A 13,323-nucleotide genomic window follows, 5' to 3' on the forward strand; every position below is an offset into this window, starting at 1 on the left:
GGGAGTTGGATCAGAAGTGCAGCAGCTGGGACTTGAACCAGTGCTCATATTGGATGCTGACATTGCAGGAGGCAACTCAACCCACTATGCCAGCCCCACCATCTGAGTTTTTAAATCTGTAAGTCAAGTATAAGAAAACTTCATGAAAACGTTTTTAATCTCTCTAACTATTAGGCAATAAATGAGATTCTCAAGGTAACTGCAAATTATTTAAGGTGTTACTTGTTATAAATAAGCACTATCAAAATATATTTATATAGTCCATCATACAAATGATAGTGTAATACTGAATCTTAGTGCTTCTCTTTAACCTTTCATTATGAACAAATAATGACTTGAAGGGTAGAATAGTTACCATGTGTGTATAATTAAAGTAGAAATGATGCACTTTGAGAATGATGATGCATTTCAATAATACTCTTGTTAGAATTCCACCATCTATCATTATCATGAAACACCCAACTGATGAGGCCAAAGACAAGCCCCAGACTGAGGCATGGGAAGCATTTATAACAAACTGACATAGAAAATGTCCCTGCAATTCCAGAAGCGTGTCCGTTTTAGAGCCGTTCTTTCTTTGTTTAGGATGAAAATCAAAAGCTACCCAGCAACTCCTATTATTCCAATAATATCAAAGTTTTCCAGTTGTTTGTTAGGGGTCCTGATCTAAATATTGTATTCAAAACATCAAAAAATAGAAGTGCCAACCACTTTCAAGGCTGAAATAACCAATGTGTAAAACGTCTTACTCTTATTTATTTGAATGGCAGAGAAAGAGAAAACAGAACTTTATGTATTCAGCTTTCTCATCTAGACTACAACTTTGGCTTTGTAGAGTCAGTAATACTAAACTGCCTGTTGGGTTTCGTGGCTTCTTGCATCAGTTCTTGCAACTGTCCAATTTGCTCGTCACGAAAGTCATTAAGTTTTTCTTCTGGGAGAAAGGTGCCAAAACATGCTTTTTTGGTTGGATTTTGTCTGTTGTTGTTGGCTTGTTGCCATAACACTGTCGCATACCCCTAGAAGAGAGGAAAGAAGAATGAGGGTTACAGATGCAGAACTCAAATAAGATGCCTGCTCACTCACTCAGTGTTAGAGGACTGAAGAAGCCTAAATCCAAGTCAATTTTTCTCCATCACTAACCCTTCTGCATTTGGTTAACAGAATATAGAAAGTTAGCTGTGTCTTTACTATTCAGCAGTAATTTCAAATATCTCATTTTCAGGACTCCGGGAAAGTTCTTACCCTGGAAGTCAGTGTGGGGCAGGGCCCTTAGCTGGCTCCCAGAGCACATACAAGCCACGCAATACCATTTGCAAATCTGTGCCTTTGGAGCCAGCACTTCACTCAGATTTCTGAAGGGGAGCCATAGGTCTTAGCAGCTATAAAGGTAGGTCTCAAAATTCATTAAGTTCATTTCTCTCTTGAATTAAATTTTAATTAAAAAGTTTCTCTGTATTATATTTTAAATCTTTAAGCCTTCAGCAGTACCTTTGTCAGGAGAAAACACTACTTTTCCAAAGTAATTTTGCTCTTATTCAGTTGGCATATTCAGCTTAATACTCAACTGTCATTGTCCACACAAGTCAAGTGCTACTTTATGAAACAGACCAACTCTAGAATTTAAGATTTTGTTTGAGAGGTAGAGAAAGGGCTTCCATGCACTGGGCTCATCCAAAGCCAGGAGCTTCGTTCTGGTCTCCCCCATGAGTGCAGGTGCCCAAGCACTTGGGCCATCTTCCACTGCTTTCCCAGGCCATAAGCGGGATTGGAAAAGGAGCAGCCGGGATGCAAACCCGTATGGGATGCTGGTGCCACAGGCAGAAGCTTAGCCCACCGTACCACAGCAACAGCCCCAATCAGACCAGTAGTTCCAATGCATTTCACTTCATGAAGTTAAAGAGCACATGCATACTCTGGGTAAGTGAATGGTACAGCCAACTCTATAGAACACTGTCACTCAATCTGGTTTGAGATAATCCACTATCCCCGGAGAAGCTTTCAATTTATTCCAAACAGCCCAAACTCTCACATGTGTTGGAAGTGTTTAAGATTTATTTGCGGCAGAAAGAGGTCTTCCAGCTGCTGGTTTGCTCCTCAGATGGCCGAAGGCCGGCCCAAGCTGCACGGATCCAAAGATGGGAGCCAGGAGCTTCTTCTGGGTCTCCCACACAGGTGCAGGGACTCAGGGATTTGGGGCATCCTCCACTGCTTTCCCAGGCCACAGCAGGAGCTGGATCGGAAGAGGAGCAGCCAGGACTCAAACTGGCACTGCAGGTGACGGCTTTACCTGCTACTCCACAGCACTAGCCCCAGAAATGTTTTACAGAAACCCATTTCACATAATACCAAAGCAAAAACTACGGCCAGCGCTGTGGTACAGTGGGTTAAAGCCCTAGCATGCAGTGCTGGCATCCCATAGGGGCGCCGGTTCAAGTCTAGCTGCTCCACTTCTGATTCAACTCTCTGCTATGGCCTGGGAGAGCAGTAGAGAGCTCAAATACTTGAGCCCCTGCACCCGCAAGGGAGACCTGGAAGAGGCTCCTGGCTTCAGATCAGCTCTGGCTGTTGTGGTCATTTGGAGAGTGAGCCCTCTGTGGCTCTCTGTAACTCAAATAAAAATCTTAAGAAACAAAACTGCATACACCATGAGCTCCATCAGTCCTGCCTCACAGCAGGGTTGGCACTGTTAGGATTTTACAGTACTTGTGTAGTTCTCTTCTGTGGGTGAGACTCTGTTCTTGCATTGTCAGGTGTGGAGCAGCGCTGTGGCCTTTTAATTTCTAGATGCCAGTAGCAACACTACCTCAAAGAAACTTCAAGCATGTGAACATGGAGCACGTGCTAGAATGTTCACTGGGGTATTGTTTGCTAAAACTAAAAATTGGAAATAATCTTAATTGTACGTTGAGAGAAGAAAGGACAAATTCATTTAAGTTATTCAGACAGTGAGTTAGAAGTTACAGCAAATTAGTGAAATGTCTACATACCAACATGGGTAAGTCTTTTAAAACAAATTGAAAAAGCAGGCTTAAACTTTACTTGAGTCATAAGGTCCCCTGAATGGCCAGACAATGTGAAGAACAAACCTGTAAGATCGCACTTCCCGACTTCAGAACTTACTAACGGCGCCAGTCCCCACAACACAGCATGGACAGGTAACACGAAGTGGCTGCATGGAGAGCCCAGAAATAAACTCTTGTCTGACAATGGTGTCAAGTCCATTCAACTGGATAAACAGTCTCTTCGACAAATCGTACTGTGAAACTTTATTTCCACATGTAAAAAATGAGGATGAACCTCTGACTCCCAAGGGGGAGGGGTGTATAGCCTGGCCAACACCCGCATCCCCTATCAGAGTAACGACCTAGCTCCTAACTGCAGCTTCCTTATGCTGCGACCCTCGGAGGCAATCTGGGATGGCTCAAGGAACCGAACTCCTGCCACCCACATGGAGACACGGATTAAGATCTCAAGCCTGCCTCAGCCATCATAGGCATTTGGGAAGTGAACCAGTGAATGGAAACTTACTTGTACTCAAATATTTTCAGAAAAATGGACTGATACCTAAAACCATGAGTAAATATTCATGACTTTTGATATGGCAATGGATTCTTAGATATGACAACTAAAAGCCCTAGACACAAAGAAAACTACATTGGATTTGATCAAAACAAACTGCAGAATAAAAAAGATAGTTGCAAATCTGGTAAGGGTTTGCTCTACAGCGCTGTGGCATAGTAGGTTAAGCCTGTGCAGGTGCCGGCATCCCATATGGCTGCCAGCTCAAGTCCCTGCTGCTCCACTTCTGATCCATCTCCCTGCTGGTGGCCTGGGAGGGCATACAGGATGGCCCAGATGAAGCTCCAGCCTCCTGACTTTGGCCTGGCCATTTGGGGAGTGAACCAACAGATGGAGGATCTCTCAGTCTCTGTCTCTCCTTTCTCTCTCTGTAACTCTGCCTTTCAAATAAAATAATATTTCTTTTTAAAAACATTTATCTATTTGAAAGTCAGAATCAGAGAGAGAGGGAGAGACAGATCCTCCCCTCCTACTACTGGTTCACTCTCCAGATGGTCACAATGGCCAGGGCTGCGTCAGGCTGAAGCTAGGAGCTTCTTCCAGTTCTCCCATGTGGGTGCAGGGGCCCAAAGACTTGGGCCATCATCTGCTGCTTTCCCAAGTGCACCAGCAGGGAGCTGGATTGCAAGCAGGGTAATGAATTGGCACCAATCTGGGACGTCAGCACTGCTGGCAGCAGTGGCTTAATCTGCTTTGCCGTGATGCTGGCCCCTCAAAAATAAGAAAAATAGTGTTAAAGCATACATTTTCCCATGTCATTAGAGAAAACTATTATCAGTGTAGATTTTTGAAAAGTTTATCAATTTCTGTATAATATCTCAAAAATACCTATGAGTGTATATACAGGTACCTCAAAGAGGTCCTGGAAAAATGGAATTCAGATAAATTTATTCTGGTGCAAAAAAATTTTGAAATCCATGCATATTAGGGAGTCTTCAAAAAGTTCATGGAAATGTATGTTATGGAAAACTATGCAAGGATTTCAAAATTTTTGCACCAAAGTAAACTTTTCTTTGAACTCCATTCCCCACAAACTTCTTGAAATATCCTCCTGTGGAGATACAAGAATGGAAAAGAAAATTTCAGTGAAAGGCACCCTGAAAAGATAGAATCTCTTCTATCCTGCAGCCAGAGATCAGCCCAACCAGCTTTTTAAATAAATATATCTTTAACAAGAATAACAAAAAAGAACAAACTATGGCAACTCACCAAAGGGACACCTAATTTAAAAGTGGGCAAAGGACTTGAGTACACATTTCTTTAAAGAAGATAAATACTCAATGTCATGTCGTTAGGAAGAGGCAAATCAATACCACAAAGAGATAAAGCTTCACACACCCTAGCATGACTACAATAATTAAAAAATAAGTGTTGGTAAGTGTATGAAGAAAATTGAACCCTGCAGTCACTGGCGACGGGAATTTGAAACAGTGTATGCATTTCTATTTGGTATAGAAACAGTGGTAACTCAGATATGTATACACATGTGCCTGAAGCAGCATCATTCACAGCAGCCAATATGCAGAAACAACCCAAGTGTCCACCGAGAGACAGATACCATGGTATAAGCATACAGTAGAATGGTATTCTTCCTTAAAAAGGAAGCTCTGATACATACTAGCACAATGAATCTTGAAAACATTTTGGTCTGGCTTATTTCACTTAGCATAAAGTTAAATATTGCCTAATTCCATGTATATGAAATACCCCGAACTGGTAAATTCATAGGCACAAAAAGTATAACAAATTACAAGGGGCTGGGAAGAGGTTAAACAGGGTGATACTGCTTACTTAACCTACAGCGTTCCTGTTTGAGAGGAAAATCCGGGTACACGTAGAGATAGTGGTGACAGATGTACAAGAGTGTAGATGTAATTAATGTCCCTGAATTATACATTTAGAAACAGCATATAAATAAAGGTATGAATATTATATATATATACATCATCTATATGCATATAAAGGTATGCAAAGAGTTTGGCAGAAAGGTGGGATAGATTTTATTAGACCAACTTCCTCCTGCAGGTCACATTATAAACTCTGAGCAAAAAGCCCAGGGCACTGGAGAGCAACCAAAACTTGATAGCAACTGGTAGTGTTCTTCTATGCTATACTAAATTAAACCTGTTACTGAAATTACAACTGAAACTTCTCACTAAAAAGTAAATCAAGTGTAACTTGCTAATTGCTTCCCAATAGTGTTTGAAAATGCAGAGGATCTATACAGTACAGATTTATCAGGACAATCAGAAATATTTTGAGTCTAGCTCTGTCTTTAAATTCTTTTTATTAACCTGGTTATTGGTCTGAATCTAATTGATGCCAGTAAATTTCTAGTGACAAGGTGGTGAGAATGTGTTAGAACACTATTTAACGTATAAAAATAATTTAAATTATTCATGGAAGTTATTAGCCAACTGATTTCTCTATTATACAGATTATTTTATTTATCTGAAAGGCCAAGAGAGATGGTCTGTTGATTCACTCCCCCAATGCCTACCCTCTCTGGGTGGCCAGGAGCCTGGAATTCAATCCAGGTCTCACGTGGGTGACAAGGACTCAGTTATTTGAGCCACCACTGCCTCCCAGGGTTCACCTTAGCAGGAGGCTGGAATTGGGAACAGAGCTGGGACTCCAACCTAGGTCCTCCACTGTGGAGGCAGGCGTCCCAAGCAGCATCTCCATCAGTACAGCACACACCTGCCCCTTTGAGGATTATTGTTTAAGAATGAAAATGAACGGTTTTAGATTTCTCTTTTACTGGCTGAAGCATTTCAAAGAATAACATAATGGGCCAAACAGCCATATACTCTAAGTAGAAGCATATAGTGCATCAAATAAGCCTCTACAACTATGAATTTACAGGAGACAGAAAAAAGTTACCATGGGAATGCTATCAGCAAAATCCAGTCTATGAAAAACCACAAGACAGCCCCCAGCCTCAGAAGTAATAACGGAAAAATGGCGGCTTCGTAGGGCAGAAACCTGGCAAAGACCACCTTGATGACGATCGAGGTAGACGTCCCCAGCACTAAGTCACACTGCATCGCGCAGCCCCTGAAACTTTCAACAGAGAAGTGCACGGCGCCTCTGTCACAGTCCTCGCAGGAATGCAGAACCTCCATCTAATCACAGGAGGACGTCGGGCAGATGGGCACTGGGGATTAAGTCACTGCTGTGACGCCTGACGTCTCGGCTCCTCTGCGCTTCTGATCCAGCTTTCTGCTACTGAGCCTGCAAGGCAGCGGGTGATGGCCCGAGTGCTTGGGCTGCCACCATCCACATCAGAGACCATAAAGGATTTGCTGGCCTGGGATCTAGCTTAGGCCCTGGACAGAAGAACCCGAGCATAAACATGGGTGGGACTGCAGGTACTCAGTTTGGTCGGTAACACTGCATCAATGCTACTGTTTCAGTGACTGCACAGTGATCATCTAAGATGTTACTGTGGAGAGAAGCAGGTAAAAAGAAAACTTTCCCAATTCTCTTCTACAACTCAAAAGGAGTTTTTGGATGATTTTATAGATATTAACTAATTACAATGCATTAATTTCTCAAAAATACTAAAAAAAAATGTGTTTGACAGTATTAAGAATTACTGATAATTTTGGAGCTGTAACAATGGCATTATAGTCGTGACTTTTTAAAATCTCTTTAAGGGACAGATATTGAGGTATTTGTGATTTACTTTAAAATACTCCAAGGGAAAGCAGGAGGTGGGTACAGAGGAAACAAGGATGGCCATGTAATGTTTCCAAATTGAGTTACGGGTACATAGCAGTTCATTATATTCTCTTTGCATGGCACATGTTTGAAATTTTCCCCCTTAACTAGAAAAAAAATTATATACATGAACATGTATATATAAAATGCACACAAAAGCTAAAATTAGAAACAATGTCAGTGAACTAGAACTGTATACAAACACCAACTAAAACTATTTCAATCACCTCTAAGTTTCAGTTCTGGGTTTGGAAGGTCTTGTCTACAAAGCTGCTCAAATACCGAAGAGCTAACCTCGAACTAGTCTGAACCATAAGCCTGGAACTCGACAAAATTTTCTCACATTGCTTCATCAACTGAAAATCATATCCCTTAATTCTTTTTGCCTCAATGAATGAGGGATGCAAATTTCTTCAGCTCTAAGTTTAAATTTTTGTGGGGGAAAAAAAAGCAAACTAAGTTGTACTCAGATGCAAGTATTGTCTCTGCTTTATCATCTCAACTTATAAAAAACTCTCCCCCTTTTTTTCTTGTGGCTTCTAAGAAGAAAACTAGTTACCTGTACAGTGTTTCTCAATCCCAAGACCTTCATATTCCAGTGAGGCCACAATGAGCACCTTGGCAGCTTACGCAATTGTCACCAACCATTTCCCGGTGCTCCTTTCTCTCTAAACACACTAGAGGCTTTCATGAAGAAAGCCTACCTTTAAGAATTTTTTCCGGAAACGCTGATAAACACCTCAGCATTACTGTAATTTTTATTATGCATGCATTTTAAATCTAAGCTATATCTAAATCACTTTTAAATAAGTGTCACATGAATTTCCTCACCCACAGAATGGGATTTTAGAATTGGCACTTGAGCAGATGGCTGGTGAACCTTGATTTAATTTACTTTGCATTTGTATTCAAGATGATTCACTGGTTTTTGCTACTTTCCACACAGTTTAGAATCAAAGTAATATAAAATTCCTTCCTGGTACACGTGGCAAACAAAAGACTGAGACTGGGGACAGGCGTTGTGATGCTGGGGCTTAGAACACGGCCTCCAACATCACACTGCCGGGGTTCAGGCCCTGCGCCCACTGCCCCAGCCTCCTGCTTCCAATGGAAGATGTGTCACTCTGCCTTTCAAATAACAAACGTTTTCTAAACATACAAAATGCCTTGAAATAAAATTGAGACTGTTGGTTCTTATGAAGAAACCTGGGCTACCATGGTTTAAGATGCCAGAAAGGAAAAGAGTTGGAAAAAAGAGAATGGGATTTGAACACAGGAAAGTAACAAAGTCACAGTCGGGATACTACATATGAGGAACAAGAAGATCAGTGAAGAAAAGCCACTGGACCCATTCACGTATGGGAGGTGAGGGAAGAACTCACATGTCCGTAGGAAGAGGTATAAGGATTGTAAAACTACCTTGAGCACATTTATACTATAGAATAATACCCAACAGTTAAACAGAACACTCAAATAGGCACTGGCACAAAAAGCTTCCCAAGTAAAAAACAGAATATGTAAACAGTACATTCCTATGTCTTAAGATACAGATTTACATATATAATATTTAAATATGAAAACAAATAACAGCTTGTTCCTAATACCTCACCTCTGTATTGTTTTTTATAATAAATGCCTATGTAATTAAATGGTAGAGAAAGAAAACAGGAGTGAAGCTATAAGAAATTTCGGGATAAGGATGTTTTAGTCTCTGTGGTTAGGATAAATGATGAAAAAAATCAGCTATATCAATTTTATCTATTGTAATTAATTGACCATAAAGAATGACAAAAGAAAACTCAAGTTCTCCTCAACCATCTACTATTTGCCTTTTTTTTGTTCTTTGAAAAAAATTTGCAACTAAATAACCCAAAAGTAAAGTTAGACACATTTTCATTGTAAGAATTCATGATCTAAGAAAATCCAAACTGTCAAATTCTGTAAATATAGCAAGTTCTCAAAAGGACATTCATATTTAGAAGCATTGGTATTTAACAAAACCTCCTAAGGCTTAAAATTGCCATGTTCATAAAATGTTTTAAGACATTTATCAGCTGCATAAGCATAATTCAAGAAAATAAATAACATCTATTCTATATATAAAACCCAACATTTCTGTTTTATATTTTGTATATAGATTCCTTAATAGCATAAAAAGAGTTGACATTGTCATAAAAATGCTACAATTTTTTTCCACAAAATCAGAAATAATCTGAAGAAGCTTCCTCTCTATTATAAACAGCCTTACAAGACAGGCATAAATTATGTTGCTATTTTCATGAATTTTTTGTACTCTTTCAATGTGAACTCCCACAGAGAGGGGCAACTATAACAGCTATAAGGGAAAAGTTAACCTTTCTCACAAACTTTATCCAATTATTATAAGATTCTTTTTAACAACATTGAAAGCAGTTAGTCACTCTTTCCCTAGAGAACTGATGAAAATGCCATGTCTCCTTAAGGAACAAAAACACCGATACACCCTGCTTTGTGAGAAACCCGGAAGTTATTTGAATTCCAGTAACAGAACCCAAAGCTACCTTGGAGATCTGAAGCACCTCTGCCCAAAGCATAACCCACTGTATAGTACAGAAAAAAGGAATCTGTCAGCAATGAAAATCAATGTGGTTTCTTGGCTCATTTTGACAGGTTTTATGACTTCTAAGTGATGAATAAGGACCTAGGCTCACTCTAGCCCCAAGCATTTACACCACACTGATTCATAGAACACAAGCAATCAACAACAGAAAACAGCATCAGTGTCTCTAGTGAGTACATTCCTTAGGCAGCCCCGGAGCCAGCCTGCACAGGCTCCTCTGCCTGGGAACTCCAAGGATGAACAACAACAACAACAAAAAAGCAATGAAAGCAATAATACAGACGGTTCTTGGCTAAAAAAGTAGTAAGGAAATACTGGGTAAGACCTGGTTCATAAATACCTTTTATACCTGTCTGGTGTGAATTGTGTGTGTCCTTAACATTAGACCTGTACAAATTCAGGATGTCACAACATCATATATGAAAAGTCTAAGTACACTGCTATTTGTGAAATTCATCCAAAAGTTCCTAAATGCTTAGTCACAGCATTGTACTTAATTATAAACTTTTTAATTTTTAACTAAAAGTATTTAATTATTAATATAAAGAGAATAGATTTCATGCATTTCATAGATAGAATTCTAACTTAGAATCCCCAGGCTCAAAATAAAAATAAAGCCCAGAACCTTGTAATTTGGAACTGGTTTTTGAAAAGATTATTTATTTGAAAGGCAGAGTGACAGCAAAGGAGACGTATCTTCCATCTGCTGTTCACTCCCCATACACCCAGAGTTGAGCCAGGAACTCCATCCTGGTTTCCCATGTGGGTGGCAGGAACGCAAGTACATGAGGTCAAGACATCTAAAAATATAAAACTAAATTATTTTCAGGGCCGGCACTGTGGTATAGATGTTAGGTCACTGCCTGCAGTGCCGGCATCCCATACAGGCGCTGGTTCAAGTCCCAGCTGCTCCACTTTCAATGTAGCTCTCTGTTATGGCCTGGAAAAGCAGTGGAGGATGGCCAAATTACTTGGGCCCCTGCACCCACATGGGAGACCTGGAAGAAGCTCTTGGCTTTGGACTGGCCCAGCTCCAGCCATTGCAGCCATTTGGGGAGTGAACCAGCAGATAGAAGATCTCTATCTCTCTCTCTCTCTGCCTCTCCCTTTCTGTAACTCCACCTTTCAAGTAATAAATCTCAAAAAAAAAATTACACCGGGGCCGATGCTGTGGCATAGTGTGTAAAGCCGCCACCTGTGGTGCCAGCATCCCATATGGCACTGGTTTGAGACACAGCTGCTCCACTTCCACTCCAACTCTCTATTATGGCCTGGAAAAGCAGTAGAAGGGGGCCCAAGTCCTTGGGCCCCTGCACCTGCATGGGAGACCCAGAAGAAGCTCCCAGCTTCGGATCAGCACAGCTATTGCGGTCATCTGGTGAGTGAAACAGTGGATGGAAGACCTCTCTCTGCCTCTCTGTAACCTTGCCTTTCAAATAAGTAAATATTTAAAATTTTAAAAAAACTTTAAAAATTACATTTTCATGGAAGTCAGTAAGATTTCTGACTAGAGGTGCCTTGTGCGTTTCCCCTGGAACCCAGGATAAAATAAGGAAAAAGCAACAGCCCTATCAATGGGGTATTTAAGATACAACACTAAAGAAAGAAACAAAAGGAAAAAAAAAAAAAAAAGATACAACACTGGCCTGTGGCAGGGGTGTGGCAGAGATGTTGTACAGCAATTGGCTGATGAGCACACAGTATCCATGATCGGTGTCTCGAGATCAACCCTGACAAGAGGGACCACCTAGCAGGGAAAGGGTACCAGGAGGCCCCGGCAACCTCCACACATGCCGTGACACCTGAGGCATATACTGCTAGAGAAACCTGCAGCCCTTGCATGTTCAGAGTCCAGTCAGGAGCTCAAGGATCATCACACCGTGCACTGGCTCAGAGAGAACCTAGCCCGTGATGTACCTTCCCCGACTAAGGTTTCTGCTACAGGACAGCATCTCAAGACGCTGTCTACATAGGATTCTGTATGGGGCAGCTGCCCCCACAAACCCTCCCTCAGCCCAGGAAGTATCTAGGCAACACACCCTGAGCGGCTTGTCCTACAGAGGCCCCTAGGAAACAACCAGGGAACCCTGTGTACACTCCCACTACCCCAGAAGCATCAGAAACCAGCCCTGAGCAGCTCCATCCACAGAGGCCCAGGGAAGTGGACAGCAGTCACACCCAACCACTCAAGAACCTGGGAAGCAGCCAAAAAGGCTTCCCTGAGTGGCAGGGAACACACGGACGCCCAGAAAGCAGCTCAGTGGCTGTGCCCATCATCCCACAGCCTCAAGAGGCAGTTGAGCAGCCAGTTCTCAGAAACTGAGCCTACAAGAGCCACATGACACACATGGCAGCCCTGGTCACACACTTTGATTCCCAAAAAGCAGCGGAGTAGACTGCCCTGAGCAGGTCGGCTACTAGAAGCCCTGTGAAGTCGCACGTGCAATCCCCGAGAAGCCTGCCAACACTGCCAGGCACCAAACCACCCTGGGTGCACTGGAGTGACAGCCCCGACATGACCCACAGAATCCACAGAGAGCTACAGCCCAGCTGACCGTGTAACCCCCAAGTGCCACTGTGATACCTGCACACATCACCAACACTGATTCAGGGCTGCAGACCCTTTTCTCTGCCAAGGGCTGTTTGGATATTTGTAACATCATTTGCAGGCCATACAAAATTATCATCTTAAAAATTACTCTGCTAGGCCGGCACCGCGGCTCAATAGGCTAATCCTCCACCTGCGGCACCAGCACACAGGGTTCTAGTCCCAGTCGGGGCACTGGATTCTGTCCCGGTTGCCCCTCTTCCAGGCCACCTCTCTGCTGTGGCCCGGGAGTGCAGTGGAGGATGGCCCAAGTCCTTGGGCCCTGCACCCGCATGGGAGACCAGGAGGAAGCACCTGGCTCCTGGCTTCGGATTGGCACAGCACACCGGCTGTAGTGGCCATTAGGGGGGTGATCCCCTCTCTCTCTCTGTCTAGCTCTGCCTGTCAAATAGAAAAAGAAAAAAAAAGTACAGCACATACACAAAAGAAAAAAAAAAAAAACAGGAAAAAAAAACAGAATAAAAACTCTATCAATATAGAAAACTACCAAACAACAAAGATGAAAAAAGAAAGAAAATACAATTTAACAAAATGACAAGAGTATGTTTTTACTTCTCAACAAGAACCCTGAATGTAAATGGATTAAATTCCCCAATCCAAAGATATATAATGGCTGAATTGATAAAAATACTCAATAATGTGATGCCTGAAAAAAAAAATTTCACCAATAAAAACACACATAGACTGAAAATGAAGGGATTAAAAAAGATATACCACATAAATGGAAACCAAAAGTGAAAAGGAGCAACAATACTTGTGTCAGACAAAATAGACTTTAAATCAAAAAAGGTTACTATCCAACAGTCAAGGG

General features: G+C 41.7%; 1 protein-coding gene across 1 annotated transcript in view; it reads right to left on the reverse strand.

Moving 5' to 3' along the window:
- Window positions 1-343: 343 nt before the first annotated feature.
- SDHAF3 (succinate dehydrogenase complex assembly factor 3) overlaps window positions 344-13,323 on the reverse strand; it is a 43,880-nt gene continuing 30,900 nt past the window's right edge. The window contains exon 2 of the mRNA XM_062179071.1: window positions 344-1,019. Coding sequence (XP_062035055.1) covers window positions 816-1,019 — 204 coding nt within the window. The 3' untranslated portion in view covers window positions 344-815. The remainder of the gene's footprint in view (window positions 1,020-13,323) is intronic.

The sequence above is a fragment of the Lepus europaeus genome, chromosome 20 (assembly GCF_033115175.1).
Source record: "Lepus europaeus isolate LE1 chromosome 20, mLepTim1.pri, whole genome shotgun sequence".
In the NCBI taxonomy this organism is placed as follows: domain Eukaryota; kingdom Metazoa; phylum Chordata; class Mammalia; order Lagomorpha; family Leporidae; genus Lepus; species Lepus europaeus.